The 26,575-nt window shown below is 37.3% G+C and overlaps 1 protein-coding gene across 4 annotated transcripts in view; it reads left to right on the top strand.

The window, feature by feature from the left end:
* The window catches only part of ARHGEF12 (Rho guanine nucleotide exchange factor 12), a 145,963-nt gene continuing 119,388 nt past the window's right edge, over positions 1 to 26,575 (top strand). For 3 of the 4 annotated variants that reach the window (XM_004750071.3, XM_045080425.1, XM_004750070.3), the window contains exon 1: positions 2 to 1,071. In XM_004750071.3, coding sequence (XP_004750128.1) covers positions 1,040 to 1,071 — 32 coding nt within the window. In that variant the 5' untranslated portion in view covers positions 2 to 1,039. Of the gene's footprint in view, positions 1,072 to 26,575 lie in introns of all 4 variants that reach the window. The other variant, XM_004750072.3, reaches the window with a different exon arrangement.

Below are 26,575 nucleotides of genomic sequence, written 5' to 3'. Positions count from 1 at the left end.
AAAGTCGGCGGGGGAGGGGAAGCTCGAGCTCGCGCTGGACGCGGCCGGGGCCGGGAAGACAGAACCGGAACCGGAACCCGTGCGCGCGCCTGCGGTCGTCGCGCGGCCCCCACCGCCGGCGGCCTCCTCCGCCCGCCGCGCGCGCTCCCGCGAGGGCCCCAGGACCCGGCGAGCCGGGCCCCGCGCTCCGAGTGGTCGCTGCCGCCGCGCTGCAGCCGCTGCCGCCCACCTCCGGGGCCGGTGCTTAGAGGCCGGGCCGCACGGGAACCTCCCGCCCCTCGCGGGAACGGCCGCCTACCGGCGCGTCGGGGAGGAGCCGCCGCCGCCGCCGCCCGTGCCGACTGCGGAAGAGTCCGGGCCTCCCAGGGATGGGGAGCAGCCCGCGGCGCTGAGAGACCAGGTTCCTGTCACCTCAGGCTAAGGGACCCCCCTCTCCCGGCGCCCGCGGTCGTCTCAGCGCCCGGAGCCTGGTGGGGGCGGCGAGGAAGACGAGAGGGGTCCCCCGGCCCGGGGACATGGAGCCGCGCGAGCCTGGCGCGGGACGGCCCGAGACGCGGCCGAGGCTGCGGCCACGAGCGGCCGGCAGCCCCCGATAGAGAGCGGAGAGCAGAGCAGCCGGCCCCGCGGCGGCGGGGACTCGCAGGCCCCCGAGACTCCGGAGCCCGACACCCCAGCCCCGAGCTGATCCCGCCCCAGCCCCCGGAGCGATTCCCGGGCCCCTTCCCCTACGGCTCGCCGACTTCTCTCCGTGACGAAGTTTTCTCCTTGTGCCTTCCCGAGGATTGAGCTCTAGCTCTCGAACTCGCCTTCTGGCAATCTTCCTCGGTTTGTTTTGGGAAATAACCTGTTTTGCTCCGACCAACATCCCCTGTCCGCCACCCCTTCCAGTGGGACGTTCTAGATGACTGAATGGAGTTTTGAGTTGGACTTTTGTGTCCCTTACGGAGTCGGGCCTGATCCCAGAGCACTGGGGGTGGGGTGGAGGTGTTACTGTAAAATGCAAGTTGGATAAAAGGAGGACCTCTCGCCAAGGGCCCCAATGAGTGGCACACAGTCTACTATCACCGACAGGTTGGTATGAAGCTCCCCTTGCGCTTAGCTTCCCTGGATTCGGCCTGACCTAGCTAGCAGAGACTCAGTGATTGCCAATTGCCTTTGACCAGTGAAGTTGACAGGCTTAGGAGAGAGGGTTGTTTGGGAGCTCTGCAATTAGTCTGGGGTTGCTGCCAAGTTACCCAGTTGATTGAATTTGGAAATGTAGCTTTTTTCTGGAGAGAAACTTTTCTCCAGATTCTCAGCGAAGGGGTAGGTAAAGCCATGATTGTGGGTTTTCTGCCTGTAGCGGGCATTGGGATTCTGTACTTATCTTGGAACCAGAGAAAGGTCATTTTGGGTGAAGGTCAGTGCCCGAAGTCGGCTGGGGTATTGGTGCATCATTGGTTTTCTTCCTGCCCTGTAATTCTCTAGACACTGTTAGATTTTAGGAATTGCTGCTTGTGAACTTCGTTCCGAGGCCACTACATGATGATTTTTGAACTTGATCTTCTTTCAATACTGAGTTGCGTAGCGTTCATTATCTAATAATTTTCCAGAATGTTGAAATTACTAGTAAGTCACAGGCTCTTGCTGGATCTAAAAAGGGGGAGGAAAAGTCATGGGGCTTGATTTTAATTGCTGCATTTTTAGTATTTGCATTTGCATCGAAGGGATACAAACCCTAAGCGAATTAGATGGTACATGGTAGCATGGCAGGTGGATTTGTTGAGTTCTGTGAGTCCTTTCTACTGCTTGTCTATGTTTCCTGGTGGTTGGTGAATTGAGCTAGATTATGGGGTTTAAATGGAGCTTCTTAACTCTTAAGGGTTATTCTTTGGACTATTAGGTTAAACAGTAAATTCCTTTACTGTGTTTAATTTCTCAATATCATTATGACATTGTATGCTGGTTCCAAATTTCAGTCAACCTTTTTTTTTAAGTCAGCATTCAAACTATTACACCTTTTTTTTTTTTTAAAGATCAAATAACTGAATGAAGGGGCCAAAGAAAGCACTTTGATGAAGAGAGCAACAATGGTGCTTCTGCAGAAAATAGTTGAATTTCCTAATAAGAGTTTCACCGAAACGTCAGACTCATTTGTTGATTTTAAAAGGGCCAAATTCCATTATCATACCATAACAGCAACTCCAGAAACAGAACTTCCTCTTCCTGTTGATGCTTTCCAGTGTCACGTGAATGTTCACCTAAAAGATTCCATTAAATATTTAAACTATATTCTTTGTGTATTTTTTATCTTATTTTATTTATTTGACAGAGCACAAGTAGGCAGAGAGGTAGGCAGAGGGAACAGGGGAAGCAGACTCCCTGCTGAGCAGAGCACCGGATGCTGGGCTCTATCCTAGGACTCTGGGCTCCTGACCTGAGTGGAAGGCCGCTGCTTAACCTACTGAGCCACCCAGGCGCCCCTCCTTGTGTATTTTTTAAAATGCATTTTAGTTTTCAACTTTTCTGATTGTACCCAAGTAGCAACAGTGCTTATCCTAATTTCTTCAGGTTATCCCTATTCCTTTTCCTTTCAGGGTTTTTTGCTACTGAGAAGTCACTGTAATGGGTGTGTGGGTAATTGTTTTTATTTTCCTGGTTCATTCAGTTCTCGCCCTCTGTGTTGAGCTTTTAGATAAGAATTCTTATTAGGATCTAATATAGTATTGGTAGTTTTTATTGTGATACTAGGGGTGCTTAATTTTGTAGAATCAAAACCTGGGGTCACCAGCTCATGTCACATGAAAATCACCTGATAGCACCCACATAATAATCTTCTTCCTTTCTGCTTCTCAGAGATTTGCTTCCTTTTTTTTTAGTATCATGGAAATAAAATCTTGGGATTTGGAATTTTTTAATGAGTTAGATGAGATATAAATATACAGTAAACATGCCATCAGTGAAGGTCTGTTCTTTGCCAGGCCCTGTGCTAGGCACAAAGGATTAAAAGACGAGTATTCTAAGTGTAAGATGAATCTGCAAATTGGTTTGGGTATTAATATCCTTGAATTAGTTCAGGTACTTGTTGATCTCACATACTTTTCTAAACTGAAAACAAACAAACTTCAAAAGCCGCTTAATATTTAATATGCATTAAGAGAGTATGGATACCTGTATCCTAGGAATTTGTGCTAGTTTTTTTTTTTTTTTAAACAAGATTATTCTTGGGTGACTGTTACATTTTCTTTAAACACATATAACTCTGCAAATATCAAGCATCCATTTGCTCATTAGGAGAGTAGTTGTCCCTGATTTGAATATATGTTGGGGTTAAATCTGGAAGCCGTGGTGTAATGTTATTTTTTTCCCAGTACGTTAACCAAGTTATGAGTATACTGTAGTTCTTAGCTTCTTCTCAGCTCTGTCTACCTCATCCTCTTTTCTCAAGGTCTAATTCCAGTGTACTATAGGTGTATTTTGCTGATACTAGAGCTATTGGCAAATTAACAGTGCCAGTGTAGCTTTTTAAAGATCCTTTCAAGTTTGAAGTACTGTATGTGGTATGGCTTTGTTTTGTAGAGTGTGCAGACCCACCAGGCCAGCTGTGTGAGTTAGAGTTCTTTCATTGTGGTGCTTCTGACTACAGAGTCTGTCTGTCCTCATTTGAAATCAGACTAGCTGGTTTTGGGCGTTGTTCTGTTTTGCAGTTTGTGGCAGGCGACACATGGCTGAACAAGATAAGAAGGGTTTTATTCTTGTGTTAGGGACGTGCTGGGGCTGGGATGGAATTCAGCTATGTTTAGGCTCTGATTGGTCACTGTGGATACTCAGAACTCTGTTATATCCTGTTATTATTTTACAGTTAAATTAACACATTCATTTACTCCCTTCTCTTCCTCCTCCGTCTTCTACTCTCCAGATCCCTCACTCCCTCTTCCCTTCTTAAAAGGTGTAGTCGTCAATTTAAAATTCAAACTATGTTCATGGTAGCTACTGTTTTTATGTAGTATATCTGAATTGTGTTTTTTTTTTAAATCTAAGCAGCTTATGAATACCATCTAGTGTCTTGCTTTGTAACTTCTGTGAGACATATAGTTTTCCACTTTTAGAATCAGCCCTAATGATTGAAGTGGTAGAAATATCTGATTGCTCTTCTTCAGTTTGCACTGATTGTGTATTTAGTCTTAAAATATATCCTAATTGTTTGCAGTCCTCTTAGACGCTTATCTTCTGTCCCTGACAATTTAGGGGTCTTATGGCACTTGGAATTTCTTCTGAGAGATAGAGAAGGGAGAATCCTCTTTCAGTGGATTTCCTAAATGATTTCAGACTAGATTTTAGAAAAGTGAATTTTCAGGGACGATACAGGTGGGATTTTGTTATAACAATAAATGGATCTTTGGTCTAGGACTTAGGGATTTTGTTGTTTTGATTGGTAGATAAAGGTTTTCGGTATGTTGGCATTTTCTTAGTACTGAGTTCACGTTTAAACTTGTTTAACTTAAGCAAACTTGTGGTGAGTGTGTAAAGCTGTGACTTTATATGCATATACACAGTAATTGACATTTTCATCCAGGTTACCTTTTCTCCCATCATTGCCATATAATGCTTTTTGATTAAAAAACAAAACAAAACGACTCCTGTATGTGTGCTATTTCAGGGTTGTCTGAGTCATCTGCAAACTTGAGTTATTTGTACCGTTTATTTGTAAAGTCAGTCATTTGATAAATACAAAATTGAGATTAGGGACCAGGGTCACAGTGCTAGCTTTATTTCGGTTTAATGTTCTTCCAGTGCAGTATAAAATCCTCATTCATATAGACATGCAATAGTACATTTACTTGAATATGTTTACATGAGTCAACATGTAGAGTAATCTTTTAAAAAAGTGCAGAGCTGTACTCTTCCTGATTAATGGCACATTTATAAGATGTTCATATTTATTTGGTGAGGTGACAAAAGAATCTATCTGAATCATTGCAAAAATATGGTAACCTGGTAATGCTGCTTAACACGTTGGTGGTTTCTCGTTAAAATGTGGGAGATAACGTTGAGTTAATACATTTTATTTATTATAAATTATATTTATTATACATTTATTCTTATATATTTATCTGTATGACTATAAATACATTTTATTATAAATTTTAGCTAAGTTTGCATTTTTAGTTTAAAAAGTGATATTTGAGGCAGACATTTATGAAACCTATAGATGGTGGATTTTACATCTTTTTCTGAGGAGCATTATGATTCGAGAGAAAACAGAACATCTTTGAGTAGACATATGTGGTGTCCTCTTCTGAAAGCCATCTGGAAATGGGTATGAATTGCCTACTAAACTGATACAGGTCGAAGAAAGCAGAATATTTTAATGGTTTTCCAGAGGTTATTGGAGAGACTCTTACATCCTGGTCATCTGACAAAATTATGAGAAATGTTTCTTATCATGTAATTGCTTATCTCCTAGAAATAGACAGTGTCACATTTTCAGGAACAGATTGCTGGAGCATAACTTCTTTTACTCTCCTTTGTTAAAATTTGATGATGTTTTAAAGTTTCACTTGAAGACCTTCTCTTTTCCCTTTTAATAACTGAAGAGTCCTCAAAATAGTGGCATTTGAACCGAAAGTTTAAAATGAGCAAAATTATAAATATTTTGTTTCTGAGTAAAACGCTCTGGCGTATGTAAGAGTATCTTATTGTAGTGTAATTCTTTAACATTTACAGTGTTCTGACTCCCCATAGGGCAGATCATTATTTATATTTAGGCAACTCATGCAGTTTAAGTCAAGATGATAAAACTGGAAAGGAGAGACCCACGATTTTAACCTAGATTTTCTGACTCTCAAGTCCCCCACTCTTTAGTTGTAATTATTGTCTTTCTCTGTGTTATTTTTTTTTTTCCTGTCCTACTTTCCTTCAGTAATTTTCCAATCTGGCCAAGTTAGTGCCGGATTTTTCTCTTATAGGATGTTTTCTCATACTTTATCTGTTCTAGAGGATCAAGCTCTGGTCATTTCCTCACGAGACTGATCAACAATCTGGTAGATCTAGTCCTCGGGAAATTTTTCTTGATCTTTAGCTCAAACTTTTAATTTGTCCTGTTACAAGTATATACTTGCTGTAGCAAGCTAAATAATGCTGTTGTCCCATTTTATGTTTATACAACTCTAAATGGTTCAGACAGTTAACCAGCACCCTTTGCCTACCCCCACCCTATCCTTTGCTTAGCCAAGTTTTATGTTCTGTTGACTTGTTGTTGAAAAATCATCCTGTCCCTCTTAAAGTTTTATTAGCTTTTCCCCAATTGGTCTCCTAGTGCAAAATTATTTTTTCCTTAGATGTACTCCTAGGGCAAAATGTAGTATTCTGTATTTTATCTTTACCCATATTCTACAGCAGCAAGTTCCAACTTCAGTTTAATGTAATCAGAGGGGCTAGTTTTCTCTAGGCATAGCCCAAGATTAAGGCTAAAGAGATTCTGAAGTTCATTTTAATTCACTTTTATTTTACTTTTTTGCCACTGTGTTTATAAGAACTATTACTAATTACTAGAGACCATAAAAGAGGGAAAAAGTGCATATTTAAATTATAAAGTACATAAGATATAGAGCTCTTCAATATTTTGATCTTTTTCATTGAACTGGAAAGGAGAGACCCACGATTTTAACCTAGATTTAAAATTTAGGTTAAAATTACTTAAATAGATGTCTTTGTTCTTTTGTATTTTGCTAGCAATTTTGTTTCCTCAAACTTTAGGACTTTAGAAACATGCCAAAGTTAGGGCATTTTTCAACTTAGAATATGTGGAATACCAAGATAGCCGTATATGAAGGATTTTGTGAGGCAGCTTCTAACTCCCAAGAGAACCTTATGAAGCTAGTGACTTAGAATAATTTTTAGTTTTTGATTCAGTGGAGGTAACATATGATGGTCTGAAGGTCAGTGGCTTTGCCTAAATTGCGTAAGCGTACATTGTTGACTTTCAGTAGAAGAAGAAATACACTAAGTTTGCCTTATTTAATTAGCATGCACCAATGTAGCTGACAGTTTAGAGTCATACCAAAACAGGATCTTTTACTAATTCAAATGCTGAATCCTGGTTTTTGAGATCATAGTCACATGATAGGCCTGGGTGGCTTCCCGGTGTTGAAAGGCAAGCAAATCTAATGGCCAACGAAAAATTAGATTTCCTGTCTTGGGACTATGAGTAACAATTCACGAAGAAATTCACAAAGGAATGTAAGAAAACCTGGTTTAGTTAATGCTTACAACTAATTAGCCACTTGTTAACATTGCTTTTTCTTTAATGTTATAATGTCTATTGTAGTCATTTAAAGATACTGCTCTGAGACTATAGTTTTGGTCAAATATTTCGTTCAAATGCTCATTTGAGGTTCACATCTTCAAAAGATCAAAGAGGATTTTGTAGATCTTCTTTGTATTCAGAAATGTAAATTCTACATATATTGTTGAAAAACTGAAGATTTCATCAGCATCTGAAGAAGTTATATGTGAAATTGATCACATAATGCAGAAATTGGCTATATCTCATCTAGAAGAATAACAAATCCAAAATACAGATCATTCCCAACTTGCAGTGGTTTGACTTTAAGATAATGCACTGACAATATGCATTCAGTAGGAACTGCACTTAGAATTTTGAATTTTTATATTTTTCTGGGCTGGTGGCATGCATTACAACACACTGTCTAGACAACAAAAAATATACTTAAAATCATTCTGTTATCTGTATAATCTATTTTTCAACTGTCAGTGCAGTATTCAATAAATTACATGAGATATTCAACAGTTTATTATGAAATAGATTTTGTGTTAGATGATTTTGCCCACCTGTAGGCTAAGGTGAGTGTTCTGCGTGCGTCTCAGGCGAGGCTCAGCTATGTTGTTCAGTCGGTTAGGTGTACTAAATGCATTTTCAACTTAACGATATTTTCAACTTACAGTGGGTTTATTGGGACATAAGGCTGTCATAAGTTGAGGATGATGTCCATACTTAAGTACATATAGGAAATCTCATGAAGGGGTTTAGACATACCCTTCCATAGATTTTAGATGGGTTATCTGCCTGTGTTCCAGATGCAAGCTGGTATGATGTGGTTTGCCCTGTACAGTCTCTGTGGTTTACTCAGAGGAAGTGGTTCTTGTGGGTGAAGGTCTGATCTTTTCAGAGATTGTTGGTGGCACATGCACCGTCAGCTTATTTCCTGTTTTATTGGCTGTTTGGGCAAGACCTTCCCGGAGCAAGTACTGCTGAAGGGGTATTTAAATATTTTGTAGTGCCAGGATAGATGGTTATAATGTATAATATCTACCTCTCAGGTGATATGAGGGTTAAATTAATGTTTGTGAAGTGCTTTGAGATCCTAAGATGAGTAGTGCAGACATGTTCCTAATCATGTTTGTAAGTTACTGCTATGTTCAGATATTGCTCAAATTTAAGGAAAAACATGTTCATGGAATAAAGTGTTTCTCTGTGGACCTTGACTTCTGTAACCATTCAAGTGTTGTTTAATCCCTGTAAGAGTCATGGTTAGGATTTTTTCCCCTCTTTTTCCTTTCCTTCTAACTTTATAATTTTACCCTACATGGGTGAGCTTAATGGAGTAGATACCTTGTCTATAGTACTGGTTAAGGCTTTTTCACAAAACTTAATGTTTCAAGCATGCTTCCTTGCTAGTTTAACTGGCATACTGAAATAATAGAATTTAGAGAATTTCCTTTGAGATCCGTGGTTGTACCACCCATACACAAAACCTTTTATTGGCTTTGCTGGAAACTTAAGATGAACAAACTGATCAAATTGCACATGTCATAATTCTGATTTATTTCATTTATTTATTTATTTTCTTTGCATGTGTAGCCTTTGCCACTAAAAGATTAACAATGAATATTTTTTGGGAAGAGGCTTTCTTTAAATACTGTCAACTAAGTTTTGAGTTCCTCAAGGGTAGGATGATAGTTTTTAGTCATTTTTTAAGTAATTACTATTTGCTTTATTGTATTTTTATTCCTTTTTTAATATTAAAAAGCATAAGGAAGATAGCGCAAATTATTCAACTACTCAGACGATGTTGTTCAGATTTTAAAAATCTACAAGAAAATTCAAGTAATATATAATGGTAATAATGAAGTTTTCCTCTGATCTTACCTCTATCCCTGTACACCTACCACTTCTCATACTCTCCTCAGAGGTAACCACCGTTAAGTTTTTTGGTCTGTCTTCCAAAACATGCTTCAAATATAGCAGCCTGTCATTTTCATATTCTTTGTATCTACCCCATAGTAGGTATATCAGTTTCTGCTAGGTTGTGCTGCCATAACAGCAGCTTCAAATTTCTGTGGCTTACAACACTGGTTCATTGCTTGCTTACATTAAACCTTGTCAGCTGTGGATTGGCGGCATTTTTGGAACCCTGGCTGGTGGAGCGGCCCCTGTCTATGACACATCATTTACATGGCGGAGGGAAAGAGCAGGAAAACTGAAGCAAACATGCAGGGGCTCTTAAAACTTCTCCTCAGTTGTGGTGTAAGTGAATCATTCGCATGTCATTGGCCAAAGCAAGTCATATGGTCAAACTCATTGTCAGTGTGCCAGGGATGAATACTCCTCCCACAGGTGGCACTGCAAGTCATATAATAATGGGTAAGGGTGTATAATCCTTTTAAGGAAGGGAAGGGGAGAGTAAAAAATTAGGAATAGTAACATAGTCTGCCACAGGAATGCTTAATAAATGCTTGTTAGATGTGTTGTTTTGAATCTGTGTAAGTTTTTTTAATGGAGTATTTCAAACATACACAGAAGTACAGAGAATAGTATGAAGAACTTCCATGTTCCCATCATTAGCTTCAATAATTATCAGTGCATGGACAGTCTTGGTTCATCTGTTTCCTTGCCCTGCTTCTCTATCAGATTATTTCGAAGCAGTTTCCGGATATTCCAGCCATACATATTTCACTAAGTACCTCTGAAAGACAAAGTCTGAAAGTGTGACTTCCTTTAGCAAGTTCTTACTGTCTAATAGTTTGAGGTAATGGTACTAGGGACTGACAGGAATCAAGTAGGAGAGGATGTTCATGGAGTGCATCTGGAATTTGACAGCCAGAAACCTGTTTTGATTTCATTTTGAATATTCCTGGAGGAGGCTTACAGGAGAATGTCATCTGTTTCCCAGCACCTCCTTTTCTCCACTTCAGAGAGAGAGAGAGAGAGAGAGAGAGAGAGTGTGTGTGTGGCAGAAGCAGGTAATTAACCCCTGGAAAAAATAACATTGCAACAGATTTGATTTGCAGGAGGTTTCATTTCTCACTGAGCCTCTGTTGGAATGATGCCAACTGAAAGGAATCCCAGCCCTTAATGGCTCTGAGTCTTCTGGGAGTTCCTGGTCAGTGATGTTATTTACTCTGAAGGAGAAACATCAGAACCATTTATAAAAATCGTATATTCACCTATCCTATTTGCTGTGCAGAGAAAGGCTCGATCAGTCTTTAAGGAGATCGCTAAGATGATCTAAAAGTAAGGAAGAAAAAAACATAGAAGTAAGGAAGAGAGTCTAACTTTAGTTTAGAAATAATTAAAGACGCTTGCCACTCCTCAGGTTATGGACTTAAAGAGGGACTTCAAGCCTCCATTTTGAGTCAGTACTTTATAGATGTTATTAGCATGCAATATAATACAGTAAGTTTACTTGTCATTTCTTCATTGTGCGTCTAAGATCAGCAGCCTCACAGGAAATTCTTCGGGGAAGGGGTGTTAATGTAATTAACAGTGGGAAGCAAATTAAACAGATAGAATCCCTTCTTCAGTGTGCAGATTGGCAGGTGACAGTGAGGTGATCAAAGAGGATTTATACAGACTGGTGAATAAATTATTATATATAACATGATGAAAGTAGTTTATTTTAGTATAGTACTACTAGCTAATTGTGCTTTTTTGATGGGCCTCTTTCACTGTGCCTGGAGACACTTAGGTTAAACTTGCCTTTCTAGGTATCCAAATGGTTTTTTTTTTCTTTAATGAAGTTATTTGTTAGTCTTATTTCAGGATCCACGTAGTAACTGCGGTAGAAGATGCTTGGCTTGTAAAATCATTGGCTTGTAAATACAATTTTTATTTAATTATGAGTTTTTCTTGGCATTGAACTGATTCTGGGTTTGGTTGCTTGGGACAATATAGTCTATTTAAAATGTAAATAGTTTTTTCCCATGGAGACTAACTCTTGGACTTGGCCATTGTTCATGTTATTTTTCTGTTTTATCACAATAGAAAAACATTCATTTTCAGAGATGATAATGTGTTGGTACCTTTGTCAGAATAATATATTTGTACTTTGGTTGCATTTGTTAGTTGCACAAATTGGGGGAAAGTTTGTGGTTTCCAGTTACTGTATTTACCTAGAAGCTCTAAAGATCAGAATTCTTGAGACAGCATTTAGAAGTAAGTTGGGTGTGTTGTGTGGATGTGACTAGTAAAAAAAAGAGAAGCTTCTCCCGTGCAGTTATTGCATAATAGGATACAAGGTACAATTCTCTTTCCAAAAATAGGACTTAAGTAAAATTTTATATGAGTAAATATTAGCAGTTATATTAATTTTTAGTCCACTGGCAGAATTCTTTTTGTCTTTGCAGAAATTAAAAGTCGCTATTAAAGGAAAAGACATTTTAGCTCTTAATTTTACATGTGTGTATATATATTTTTACATGTGTGTATATATATTTTTATATAATATATGCATATATATATGTTTTGTTTTGTAAAAGAGAGCAATAGAAGAGAACTGATTGAAGGTGATGTAGAAAAAAGAGCCTCCTGGGCTTAGTGTGTCTGACTTGTTCTGCTTATTATATCTGGGAGACCACAGGCAAACTCTCTGAACAGCAGTTTAGTTTCCTCACCTATAAAAATGAGGGTAACAGTACTTACTTTGCAGAGCCGTTGGGAAGGTCAAGTGAGAATGTATTTGAGTACCTATAACAGAAGAGGTCAGAAGTTAGAGTAGCTGTTACTGTTTAAATCTCTGAAATTAGTTTGGCTTTCTTAAAATCTGATCTATGTGTGTAAAATGATTTTTGAATTCACATGTATTTGCTGCTGCTACTGTGACAGTGTTTTCTCCTTACTGTGATAGTATTGCTTATCCTTTATATTTCAAATTGTAGGTTGTTTTTAGAATTAAGATACATTTGGAAGTGAGGAATAGACAAAAGAGAGACAGTTATTTCAATTCAGACTGGAACAGTAACCCTTCTAGTTGCTAAACTGGTAAGAATTGGTAAGGCTTGGCAGTAGACGTTCAAATCTGCCTTTGATTACTCAGGATTTGTCCAGTTCTGTCTTTACATTATTACGTCATTTGATTATTCATTTATTTGGTAAATAAGGAATGCCAGCTCTGCATGTATTGGTAAAGTTACTTTGGGCTCTTGCTACCTGCTGATTTATATTTAACAATTAAGAAATTTACCTGTAAGAGTGATATCCGTTGATTCATGCTGAAGATTAAGGTGAGAAGTCGTGTATTTTGGGAAATAGTGGTATGGAGTTATCAGTAATGAAATTTAATCTTACTTTCCAAATTAAATTGTTCTGTCTCATCCTATTATGTTCCCTTTTTATTTTTAAGTTTAATTATATTTTGGTAAGTTACCTAAACTAAAGTGAAAAGGGCAAAGTTTTCAGTTGAAATTTAAGAAGCTTTAGGTGTTCATTGCTTTTAAAAAGAAGAAATCACATTTTATTTATTAGGTATTGCTTTAGTCACTATTTGAAGAGAACCTTTCTACTAATTAGCTACTTCTTTGAAGGTATTGGCAACCCGTTAAATCTATACTTTGTACCTCCAGTGGTAAATATGTTGATTGGATCAAAGATTCTGGAAACTACAATAGTTTGTTTAGCCTGATGACTTGCTGCACTAGCTTTTTATACTTCAGAAGGTGGAAAGATGACTGGGCGAAAAGTAACACCTTAAGATAGAGGAAATTTAGTCTTATAAAGAAATTCGGGATGTAGAAAAGGATTTCATGTTTATTGAGTATATATTAAGTGCTAGGCACTGTCCCAGGAACTTTCTGTGCATCATCTTTTTAAATCTTTTAGCTGTGTAAATTAGATATTGTTCTTAGGTTAAAACAGAGAAAAATGAGGCTTTAAGACATTCACTAACTTGCATAAGGTCCCCATGGTTTCTAAGCAGAAGAGTTGGGATTATGGTTCCAATGCTCATTTTCTTTTGGTCTTCTGGTCTCAGGCTTACCTATACTGAATAAATTGGCTCATGTGGATCAGTCAGTTGATCTTTTGAATCACTTGAATAAAGCTCAGAAAGTAGATTTTTGTCTTTCAACAACACCATTAAAGTGTTGTCTTACATTATAATTTTATAACTATATTTTATTCTTTCTATTTTTAATCACCTATTTACTTACTCCCTTTTCCAGATTTCGGACTTGGGGAATTTTGTCTCATTTCCTCTAAAGAATGGCTACATTGTGTTATGGTTTCTTATTCATTGCTTTAAATATACACAACATCTGTAAACACTGGACTCTTTTGAAGCCTGATACACATTGCTTATAGATCATTTTCCTTTATAACTATTCTAAAGTTTTTTTAAGAAGTTTAAGGCCCATCTAAAACAAGTTTTGTGAGATTGTTTTTGTTTTGTTTTGTTTTTGTATTGTAGGCACACAGAGTAGTAAGGAGGGACTTAAAGAATTGTTATACTGAGTATCTAAGAGGAAGAAAAGGCAAAAACGAATGATTTTAATGCGAGGTGATCAGACCTTTGTGAAATATAAATGATTTAGGTATATTACGTTTAAGTTTTTCCTAAGCTAGAGTCTTTGTTTGGTTAAGTGGCAGCAGAGATAATATTTTCTCTTTGAAGACTTCTTGTTATAGTAATGATCTTCCCTTTATATTTTATCATTCAGTTTATCTTTTATACCACTTAAAGAAATATGTAAATATCCCTTTTATTTTAAAGCTTTAGATTTATCTTCTGAGCCATAAAAGTTACTTTTTCTTCATTTTTTTTCTCTGTAAAGACTTTTTTTGTTGTTACTAAAATTCTACGGCATGAATCATTTTAGTTCGCCACTTTTTATGCCTTAACATTGGAAGGAAAATTTGCCTAAGAGATATTTAAGTGTATTTTCTAACCTAATCTTTTTAAAGTTTTGTTTTGTTTTGTTTTGTTTTGTTGTTTTGCATTTTCTTCGTAACCTCAGAATCTAGAACAGAGATAGGCAGATAGTTGATTTTAAAAAGAAGACTACAAACTAAATTTTTTATTGAATAAGTACTGCTTCTAGGTAGAGAAAGAGTAGGAAATTACAATTTGAGAATTTTATTACTAGGTTTAAAACCCACAGAGAGGATGCATGCAAAAAAGCAATGCCCTTTGAAGCATTCTTATGGATGTGGAGACTTTTCTAACCCTTAGGGAGATCTACAGACATCCGCTATGCTCAGTTCTGGGAAGCTGCTTTTTCCCATGCTTGGAGCCTCCCTGTGGGGTAAAGGTCTGTTAATTTTGCATAAATATTTACCATATCTCATTTTAGCTAGCATTGCTTCCTCACACTGCTAGCAATAAGGAAACCTTTGCTTATCCAGCTTGAAAAGTTTACTGTTCTCAATATGACTAGTCTGGAGTATGTTCCGTTATTTTCTGAGGGTTGCTGAAGTTAAAAAATCAGATTGGAAAAAATAACAAGGAGTTAAATAACCAATTCATAGTCTGTACATAATCTGGTTATTATAGAAATATTTGCCCACCCTTATTTTTTTTTTTGTATTTAAAAATGAGAAGTACAACAGTGTAATTCACTTCTGTCTTGGCACATCTTACAGGTCAAATTATTGCCACTTTCTTATATGTATTTGTATAATGCTAGTAGTAGTTTACATCTATATTTATTACACTTTTACAACTGTTTCCTAACAGTAACATACAGTTCCTGTTTACCAACCATCATTCTAAATGCTTTGTAGGTATTACATTTCATACATATAACAACATCACTAGGCAGTTAGCATTCCCATTTTACAGAAGAGGAGAAAATTAGATTCAGAGGCATTCATTGACTAGTCCAGTATTTCCCAGGTAGTACATTTTTGAAGCCAGCTTTCTAATGTAGGTCTTTTGACTCTTGGTTCATTGTATTTGCTACTGCACATAATTTGGGGTACCTATCATTTTCATGAAGTTAGTATCCAAACACAAATAGAAAGTATAAAATTCAAATATAAGAAGTTTCAGCCAAAGAAGGTTACTTTCTTATTATATAATTTACAGCAACAGCTTCTAAATTGTGTTCCAGAGAACATCAAGAACAAAAACAAAATTTGTATTTCTTTAATAGAAATATAATTTTTTATTTTGCTATATTGTCTTTTGATCCCTACATTGTCTCAGGCACTCAAGGCAAAAGATAGAATATAAAATGGAATGACTGTGTCATCCCCAAACTTTTGTTATTTAAAAAAGGTCCAATTTTTTTATTAGTTAAAAGCAGTCCAATATTTGCAATTTCATATGATTTATCCTGGGAGCTTTATCAGTATGAATACATCTTAGATCTTGTCATTGTTTGGAAGGAGTCTACTTTCAAATTTTTGTGTTTTTCTATTTCTTACCTTCTCTTCCTTCTCTCTGATGCCCTTTTGCATTACTGTTTTCCTTCATTGTCATCACCAGGCTTCTCATCTCTCCTATGTGATGCCATCTAGAGCCTCTCCTGTTCCTCAGTCATTTATTTCTAGTTGAGTCTTTTTGCCATTCCCTGCACTTTCCTGACCCCATAGTAGACACTCAGTAGACTCTCTAGATTATCTATCATTTTTCTTTAGAGTGGCTTAGCAAAAATTACTTCAAAGATGATACCTTCTATTTTGACCTTTCTCACTGTTTCTTTACCTATCTCAGAGGTAGTAACCCAACCATTAATCTCTCCATCCAGAATATATTTATTGAGTAAAATTTATGTAATAGATAATATTTTATACATATAATAATATTTTATACATCTTATTTAACTTAATTTTCATAACGACTCTGTGAAGTAATGGATTTTGTTGTAAATGTCCATTTGACAGGGTAAGAAACAAACTCATAATAGAGTTTAAGTGGAATGCCTAGTGAGTGGGAAAACTGGGGTTTTAGTCTGAATTTGTCTATCTTTGCAACCTGTTTTCTTAAATACAATTGCTATACTACCAGGTACAGTCAGCATTTCATACCAGTAGTGTGAAAAGGGAAGGTGGTGAAAATGAGGACTTTTCTGGTTTGGGTGTGGGTGTTGGTACAGTTTGCCAAGATGGGAAATATAAAAGGGAGAGGGTACAATTTTGTTTTGTTTTATTATTTTTGTTCGGTTGACTGGATAGATGGAAGGAAGGTTAGATGAAAGACTGAGAAGACAACAGATAAAGGAAGCGGCAGATTTTTGTTTAGGGTACTATAGTAGTTGTCTAAAGGTTATCCCAAATCAGTACCTATACTTGCACTATCCAACATGATGGCTTTAAGACACATGTGTTCATTTAAATTTAAATTAGTTGGAATTAGGTAAAATTGAATATGTAATTCTTCAGTCACACTAACCACATTTGTGTGTTCAGTAGCCACATGTAGTCAGTGGGTACTGTGTTGGGCATTAGACATAGAACATTTTAATCAGGGACCCTGGGTGGCGCAGTCAGTTAAGCCTCCAGCTCTTGGTTTCCATTCAGGTCGTGATCTCAGGATTGTGAGATCAAGCCCCATGTCAGCTCCATGCTCAGCACAGTCTGCCTGTCCCTCTTTCTCTGCTCTTGCCCCCTGCTCACTCTTTCTCTCATATAAAATCTTTTTTAAGAAAGGAACATTTTAATCATTGCAGAAAGTGCTGTTGGACACTGCTGCTAAACATTTATTATCTCATACTGTTTGCTGTGTTCAAGTCTAGGAGCAACTTAGCTGGGTGGTTCTGCTTTGAGGTCTCTAATGAACTTGTAGTCAAGATGTCGATACTGAAACAAAGGCTTGAATGGAGCTGGTGCATCTGCTTCCAAGGTGACTCACTCACATGCTGGGCAGATGAGTGCTGGTTGTTAGTTGGAGGTCTCAGTTCCTCCTGAGGCAGACTTTTTTCCATAAGGAATTTTGAGCAGTCAGAAGTCACACTGTGGGTAATACTGATCAGTTCCATTCAGTGTGGGGAAGGACCTATACAGAGCGTGAATTCCAGGAGGCAGGAGTCACTGGGGGACATCTTAGAGGCTGACCACCATAGGAACCTATGGAATATCCAGGTGTAAATGGCTCATGGGTGACATAGGTGTCATCTATATAGAGGTGAGGGCTTGGCTGCCGCTATTGTGTTTGTGATGGTAATTAAAGTAATTTAAATAGGTGAGTTCAAAAGAATTGAGATTACGTGGGAAGGATGGCCAAAATGACATCTTGGGGGAGGAGGGAAGTGCTCTCAAAGGCTATTAAGAAATGGCTACAGAGAATCAAGGCAGTGATTACAGAGTAGTAGGAGGAGTACCAGGAGAGCACTATATATACAAAAGAAATTTCAGGAAGGGATAAAAGTTGGAAGTAATATGTAATTAGCCTTACTAAATGATACAAAGTAGTCGAGAAAAACATAGGAGAGTTATTCTTCCAAAAATTATGTATTAAATAACTATACAAAGAACCAGAAAAAGATATGTAGAGAGTAAGATAAAGTTTCTAATAACTTATAGAGGCATACCTCTGAGATACTGTGAGTTCAGTTCCGGATCACTGCAGTAAAGTAAATATCATAATAAAGCAAGTCAAATGAAATTTTTGGTTTTCCAGTACATCTAAAAGTTATGTTTGCAGCATACTGTACTCTGGTAAGTGTGCAGTTGAATTATGTCTTAAAAAAAAAAAAAAACACATGTGCTCGCTTCGGCAGCACATATACTAAAAAAAAAAAAAGTATATACCTTAACTGAAAATACTTAGTTTTAAAAAGTGCTAACCATCATCTGAGCTTTCAGCAAGCCCTAATCACTGATCACAGAGCAGTATAACAAATATAATAATAATGAAAAAGTTTGAAATATTGTGAGAATTACCAAACTGTGACACGGAGACATGAAGTAAACAAATGTTGTTGGAAAAATTTACCAATAGACTTGCTTGATGCAGGGTTACCACAGACCTTCAATTTGTGAAAAATGCAGTATATGCAGAGTGCTATAAAATGAGGTATTACTGTAATTCAGTCTGAGACCATGGTTAAAGCGAAGTTTTCTTGGAGGAAGGTAATATGTTTTTGAAAAACCTTTTCAAAAGGTAAGGATGTTTAGGTGTGGGTGTGTGTGGAGGTGGTGGTGGTGGTGATATGGATAATAGAATGGACACTTGAGACAAAGTATGTTTTTTTTAATGTGGAATATTGCTAGAACATGAGATTTGTGATGAAGCAAATTGGTGGAGAAAAGAGACTGGAAGGGTAATTAGAGTGGTCTTAAATGCATGATAGGGAACTCGCCTTTTTATCTTGTAGGCTCTTTTTTTCTATACTTAAATTATTTGGATACTATATTAAAAATTTGCCATGGTCTTATAATCACTGAACTATCAGTTACTTATTTTTTTTATCACGTTTTATTTTTTATTTTGCTTGTAATTTTAACATGCATTGTTGTAATATGTTTCTTAACATTGCTTTTTAGGTTGAAAATCCATTCCCAAAAGAAAGTTTATTTCTTATTATAAATAGGAAATCAGTATTTTGTCACTTATAGAAGGCAACAGGAGAAAATTATGTACTATTATTAAATTTGTAAAAACTGAAAATGAAATATGTAGTGCATCCTTTGATTTACAGATAGGTCTGCCTCAAAAATCAGTTCCTCAGTGAGAAAACTGGTTGTAGTCAACAGTGAAGGGATATTTGTTTGGGCATTGCTTGGTGTATAGCTAAGATGAGACTTAAGATCATCAGGACAGATGCGTTGTTAAAATTTTGATGTTAATAAATACCAAGAAGTCCAACTCTCAAGTATTTGTGTTGGAAAGGTCAGAAGCTAGCAAATGGACAACTTTGATCAGCAGTTATATACTAATAAATATTAGGTCTTTTGTTCCAAAAAAATCAACTAAAGGAATTTTTAGAAATATCTTCTGAATGTGTCAAGTTATTTATTAGGTGATGTTTATGAATTGGAAAAAGGGGCTCCTCATCTACTTTTTGCTGCCACTCAGTTTGGGGAAATTCTTGTGAAAAAATATCAGATCTTTCAAGGATCTTTTATAACATTCAGAATATTTTCAGTAGTTTTTCAGAGGAGTCCTCAAGTTGTCCTTTCAGAGAAGAAGAAAAATCCAGCTCACATATCTTGTGATTCTAGTTTTGCAGTTGTTCACTTTTTTTTTTCTACATGGAATACTTAAATTTGTCAGCATAAATTTAAGTTGTTCACATGAGCAGATATATTTGTCAAGATGTGCTTATTTGCAGAGCTGGTCTCAGTCACGCATATGATCTCACAAATTGAAGATTTCTTCCAAAATATTTGAAATTCTTCCTGCATCTTAAATGGATGTGTGAAGACATTTCCACTCTTTGTGCCAGACTATACATAGTTCCAGTTTTGAAGTTAAGATAGGAAATACACTCATAAGATTTTTAATGAATGTTTTCGAGCTGTAATGCTGACGGAAACCATGCACATAACTGTGTTAGAGATGCCGCAAAAGTGCCCAGGAAGAGTATCATTCCTGATGTTAAGATACAGTTTTGAATGTCTTAGTGTGGCTAGTTACAGTTAACGAACTGTGGGAGGAACCGTGGTAAAGATGGGTGGTCATTTAGGAATTCATGAAGTCCTGTAACATCCAGGGTAGCTAAGCATGATCAAGTCATGTGCGACAAATGTATTTAGGAAGAAGAGAGAGGAGAAGCAATAGTTCAATCTCTTGGTCAACTTTAATCTAAGGGACTCACTCCATTTCCTCTGTAGAGCATGGTTTCTATGTGTAGTGGGTTACATGCTTATGTGCAGGAGGCCACTTCATAGTATGTCTGAATACTTCTGCTTCCATTTGAACTGCATAATCCCAACCTGTTGTACTTGTATTGGAATTAGTTTAGTTAAATATTATGAAAACCAATGAAATATGAGCATAAAAAAGAAAGGCATTTCTGTGACAACTGAGTTGTGTGCACTTTGGAAATGCAAGTAAAGACCCGTCACTAAAGAAATTGCTGTCCTCTTAGATGTGACTGAAAAATAACTCTTAGCTATTTGGGAAAAAAGTAGAGTCTAGTGATCTAGTGAGTATTTTTAGTTTCTTCTCCACTGTAAGGAAACTGAAACAGGAAATAAATCATGGCTGAGGTATTTTAGTACAGTTTATACAAGAAAGATAATAGGGCACTCTAATCAACACATCCTTAGTTAAGGAAAAGGCCTTGATCCTACATTTAAAAATTGGTAAATAAATGTACACCTACGTATTTTATTTTACTTTAAGAATTTTTATTTATTTATATGACACAGAGAGAGAGAGAGAGATCACAAGTAGGCAGAGAGGTCAGGCGGGGGTTGGGGGGGAGCAGGCTCCCCACTGAGCAGAGAGCCTGATGCCGGGGCTCCATCCCAGGACCCTGAGATCATGACCTGAGCCGAAGGCAGAGGCTTAATCTACTGAGTCACCCAGTTGCTACTACACTTACCTATTTTAAATTGAAATAAAGTTTCAGGTATATATGAGTGTTGTGTTGTGTTGTTTTGTTTTGTTTTGTTTAACACTCCCTTACTTTAACTGCTCTTTTCCATTAAATAACCAATGACTAGTACCAGTGAATTGAATAGGATAGTTTTTACTCTATGGCTAAAGGCATGTCATGACTTCAGGAGATTTGAAGAGAAGGAAACATCTGAATGCTTCTTTTTCAATTGTTAGTGTTCCTACTTCCAAGAATGCTTTATTTGTATTTCACTTTTACTTTTTTAAAATTTAATTATAGTTTGTATTTTTTTGTCTACTGCTGCCTTACATTTATGGCAAATAATATTGACTTTTTATTTATAATAGCGAAATAAAGCTTCTGAAATGAAAGCAATAGTGCTTAAAAGAAAACATTAAGTAACTAATAATTCAGGGGTTATATGACTGGCAGATCAGCAAGGCAGTTTCAAAGTGTGGGAAACAGTAGTCTACAGGTTAAAGCCAAGTTCCTTAACATGCACTTAAGACCATCATGATAAGGCCTTTGTCTGACTTTTCCAGTGACCTGTCTCACCACTTTCAGTTACCCAGACAGACGTCATGTTGGTCAGCATAGGAACAGCCTCAGCTCAAGAATTGAACCTAGACCGGATCCAGAAGATAGATAGTTGGGAGGGAATTTGATAGCCCCAAGGACAATGCTTTGGATGGAGAAATCATGGAACTGATTTTTCTAGCTTTGCTGAGCTTGTCTGCCTGATTCACTTTTGTGTTCCATACCTAGAAGGCAGTATGCAGCAAATATTTGAATAGATGTCTGTGAATAAACAAGTAAACCCAAAGTAAGAGTTTTAGTATTTTATAGCAGAAGGCGTAATCTTGAGTACCAAGCAGAAAATTTCAGAATAATCTCTGAGCCCATGCCTTGCTGTGTCAAAAACTTTATCTTTTTCTTTCTTTGTTTGTTTAGTTGTGATTTAAACAAATAGGTCATGCCAGGGAGGACTGTGCTAAAGCAGTGTTTTTTATACTCTGCAATTGAGCATATAAATGGGCTTTAAACTTTATAGAAGATAATTTGGCAATATAGGTCAAAGGCCTAAGAAATATTTAAACCTTTTGATTTAGTAGTGCTGATTTTGATATATATCTCAAGACATTAAAGGAAATGAAGCTTTTGTTGTCAATTTTTATGCAGAGATGTCAACCCCACCATTATCTGAAGTAGGAGCGAGGGGAGGAGGACCCAGTCTAAGTCTGGTGCTCTCAGGCGGTAGAGCTAGAAATCCTAATGGCTAAAACTGTCAGGACACCATTGTTACTGTAGGACATTTAATAGAATATTATATTTTTAAGAACTGAAGACATTTTCAAGTAAATTTTAATGGGAGAGCATTCATGGCATGTGAAAAGTAGGAGATAAAACTTCAAATATAATGCCAATTATGTTTTTAAGACATATATAGTGTTTAAAATTTAATATATAGACTTCTAGGTCATGTCCTAATTTTTTTTTTTTTTTTTTTAAAGATTTTATTTATTTATTTGTCAGAGACAGAGGGAGAGAGAGAGAGTGAGCACAGGCAGACAGAGAGGCAGGCAGAGGCAGAGGGAGAAGCAGGCTCCCTGCCGAGCAAGGAGCCCGATGTGGGACTCGATCCCAGGACGCTGGGATCATGACCTGAGCCGAAGGCAGCTGCTTAACCCACTGAGCCACCCAGGCGTCCCTGTCCTAATTTTTAAAATGTTTCTGGGTTGTGGGATTATGGATGATTTTTGCTTTACTTTTTATATTTATCTGTATTTTCCAGGCTTTCAATGAGGAATATGTATTGTTTTTGTAATTAGAAATGTTTTATTTTTAAGTGAAAACTTGACCTAGTTTTTATTTATTTCTTTGATTTTTATTTTAATGAAAAACTAAGGTAGTCATCTGAAAGATAATTAGAGGGAAGTAATTATTATTATTAATTTTTTAAAGTAAGTTCTAGGCCCAGTGTGGGCCTTGAACTCATGACCCCAAGATCAGGAATCACATGCTATACCGACTGAGCCAGCCAGGCATCTGAGTGGGAAGTAAATCTTGAGGTTAGGAATGCAGTTGGGAGGCCTCTATGGGGGACAGAAGTTCCTGCAAGGGGGCACTGGTGATAGGGCTGCGGAAGAGTATAGTGACCCATAAGATAGAGGGAGTAAAGGAAGATGAAGGCTCTAGGAAGCCCCTGTCGTTGGATGTTTAATGTAAATATAAAAAATTTGAGATGAAAGTTTGGCTCTTAAAAAATGTATTCTTATTTGGGAATGTATAGATTTCATGTTAACAACTTCAGGTTCTGTTTTCTTTTCTTTTCAAGATTTTATTTATTTGAGAGAGAGAGAGCACACGCGCACGAGAGAGAGAGGGCACAAGCAGGGTGGGAGGGGCAGAGGGAAAGAGAGAAGCAAACTGCCTTCTGAGCAGGGCTGGATCCCAGGACCTGGAGATCATGACCTGAGCTGCAGGCAGATGCTTAACTGACTGAGCCACCCAGGGACCAGATTCTGTTTTCTTTATACTTATTTAAATCTTCTATGTTGTTGAAGATCCTATTTCCAATTTGTTAAGGTTAAGAACAGATACATAATAGGACTATGAAGATAATACGTTTCTGACATCTCTCACCCTGCAGATTGCCAGTCAGTGGACCTGGTTGTCCTGACAGGTGTTAGCTGACTTGCTTGCTAATGTATGCATCACTCTTGAAACTATAATCTTAGTGAAAAGGGATACCTCCCAAGTAAGGAAGGATAATTTTTAGGTCAAAGTGGGGAAATTATGTGTACCCCTGGCAGCATTTCCACCAACAACAAAAGAAGCAGGAAGAAACCTGCCAACTATTCCTCCATTGCCAAGACTATGGAAAAAGGGTCAGTTAAAACAGTATCTTTCATGATGACTCCAAATTTAATTTAAATTTAAACGTATCTGGGGGCGCCTAGGTAGCTTAGTCAGTTGGGCATCTGCCTCTTGGTTTTGGCTCAGGCCATGATCCGAGGGTCATGGGATCGAGCCCCGTGTTGGGCTCCGCACTCAGCACACAGTCTGCTTGAGATTCTCTCCTTCTCCCTTTGCTCCTCACCCTGCTTCTGCTCTCTCACTAGCCCTGTCACTTTCTCTCAAATAATAAATTAAATCCTTAAATTTAAATGTATCTGCTTAGGAGAGTTACATTAGATTTCTTATTTAAAAATTTTTCATGCTGCTGTGAGCAACAGAATAACACAGTGCATGCTCTTGTGTATCAAATATGAGGTTCCTTATTTTTCCACAAAAGTATTAGCTAATCTCTTCCCTTTTCTGACTGTGAGCAGCAGGTAGATTAATTGGACCACAGTCTGACCCTCAAATCCTGACTCCAGTTACCTAATTCTAAACTTACCTATCTTCCTTTCTTGGAAGTCCCATGATAACGTATATTCCATATAGGCAGATAGAAACAAATAGAAAAGAAGAAAATCTTAGCTGGGTACTATTACATTATGGCCAAGTGGAGTTGGTGGTTTTGGGAAGCTTCATTGCTTCTCACTTTCAGTAGTTTGACTGCGTCTCATTCTTTTGCACAAGTGGGAATCCCACATGGGAAGGAAAGAATATATGGCTGATCTGCAATTCTGCTATTCACGTCTCAGAACTGTTGTGATATGTGAATACTTTTGACACTTTTTCTGTAGTTTGGGGGTGGAAATATGTCAGTGGGAGTTGTCTAAGAATTATAGAGGAGCACAGAAAGATTATTTCTGTTGTTTACATGCTGTTAATAATTTTAAAAAATGTGTTGGAATACTTTTTTAATGATAAAATAAGATGCAAAGGTTGCATTGTAGAATAGAGAAGAAAACTTAGGTGGAAAGTGCAACTTAAGATAGCATCTTTTATTTGAAAGCATTTTTATGGAAGAGAATCAGCATTTGTTTATTACCTGGTGCATCCTAAGTACTGGGCTACATACATACTTAAATCATTTAATCCTCACAACATTACTATAAAGCAGGTCCTTGGTTTAATCATTTGTGAGGAAATCGAGGTCCATTGAAGTTCAGTAAGCTTCTTAGGGTCACCACCCAAAGCATTGAATGGCTGCGCCAGATTTTGACCTCAGTCTGACTGGTACCTGAACCCGTGTGTTTTCCTACCTGTGTTTCCCTTTTTGAAAAGTTTTATAATAAATATCATCTGGCTTCCAACATTTATAATACAAAAGTTTTATTCTTTAGCTGCTGAAAAAGTAGAATTGGTTTTGTCCTTGGTTTCTGGCTATTTTCATGATAGCAGTGTGATCTTAGATGGTGACTAATGACTACAGAAGTGTACACACAAATCTTCTGTTTTTAGTTGAAAAATTACAATAAATTTCAGAGATAAGGGACAGCTATTTCAGAACTGGTGCTTGCTGATACGTTTTAGAGACTTTGAAGTCAGTGACCTGGTGATATATGCCCCTTTAAATATTACATTGATCATTGTATCAGCTGGACTGATGCAATTTTAACAAAAGTAGGGTTTTGGAGGAATATAAGAATATTCTTTTCAGTGAGTTAATTCTAAATTTAAAAAAGGAAAAAACCTATGCTTTCTCAGTGTTATTAAATAGAAGCCTCAATTAGCTGTAATATCTGATTCTATTAGTTTCTTTTCCTCTCATTTTACTTCATTGTGAAATATGTCAAGCATAAGACAAAAAAGAAGAATATAATGTATATACACACACCTCTCACCTAGCATCATCATTTTGGGGGGAAGGGGAAGAACTAAAATTACAGGTAAGGTTGTGTACTTTTCCCTAATCTTACTCTCTTCTCTTTCTCTGTGGAAGTAGTAGATTTGGTGTTTATTGCTCTCATGCATGTTTTTATGCTTTTTCTATACAGTTACTATATCTTCACACATTATAGAGCTTTGAGGGTCATTTTTTTTTAAACTTCATAAAAATTGAATTCATGTTGAATATATTTTGCAACTGGTGTTTTTAGTTATTAAAATATGATTATGGTGTGAGGTAGAGATTGTTTTACTTTTCCTTATAGGTAACCAGGTGTCTTGCCCCTTTTGTATAGTCTGTTTTTCCCCCATTGATTTGGTGTGCTAAATTTGTCACTATATCATGTTTCCATATTTTTTGTGTTTGTCTCTTAGCTTTTTGTTTTGTTCCACTAGTTTGACTGTTTTTTGTTTTTTGTATTTTTCCAGTTTCAGAGGTAGAATTTAGTGACTCATCAGTTGAATATAACACCCAGTGCTCATTCCATCAAGTGCCCTCCTTAATGCCCATCACCCAGTTACCCCATCCCCCGACCCAGTAACCCTCAGTTCACTGATTTGACTGTTTCTTTACCAACACCAAACTGTCCAAATTACTTGAGTGTATAAGTAGAGTAAGTCTCCTTACCCAGTTCTTTTTTCAAAATTTTCATTGCTAATCTTGGCTTTTTCTTCTCCCATATAAATTTTGGGATCAGCTTGTCAGGTTTCATCAAAAGCCTCTCTGGATTTTTTTATTGTAGTTGTATTCTTTAGCTAAATTTAGGGGAAATGAACAACTTCATGTTATCATCTTCCTGTACATGAACAGTTATTTCTTTAGAAATTTCAGGTCTTCTTTTGTGTTCTTTAATAATAATTTGTAATGGGGCACCTGGGTGGCTCAGTGGGTTAGGCCTCTGCCTTCAGCTCAGGTCATGATCTCAGGGTCCTGGGATCGAACCCTGCATTGGGCTCTCTGCTTGGTGGGGAGCCTGCTTCCCCCTCTCTCTGCCTGCCTCCTCTCTGCCTACTTGTGATCTCTCTCTCTTTCAAATAAATAAAATCTTAAAACATAATAATAATAATTTGT

The sequence above is a fragment of the Mustela putorius genome, unplaced genomic scaffold (assembly GCF_011764305.1).
Source record: "Mustela putorius furo isolate JIRA1106 unplaced genomic scaffold, ASM1176430v1.1 tig00000460_pilon_pilon_pilon, whole genome shotgun sequence".
NCBI classification, from domain to species: Eukaryota; Metazoa; Chordata; class Mammalia; order Carnivora; family Mustelidae; genus Mustela; species Mustela putorius.
Note: the sequence above shows the minus strand (reverse complement) of the source record. Positions and strands in the feature narration are given on the sequence as shown.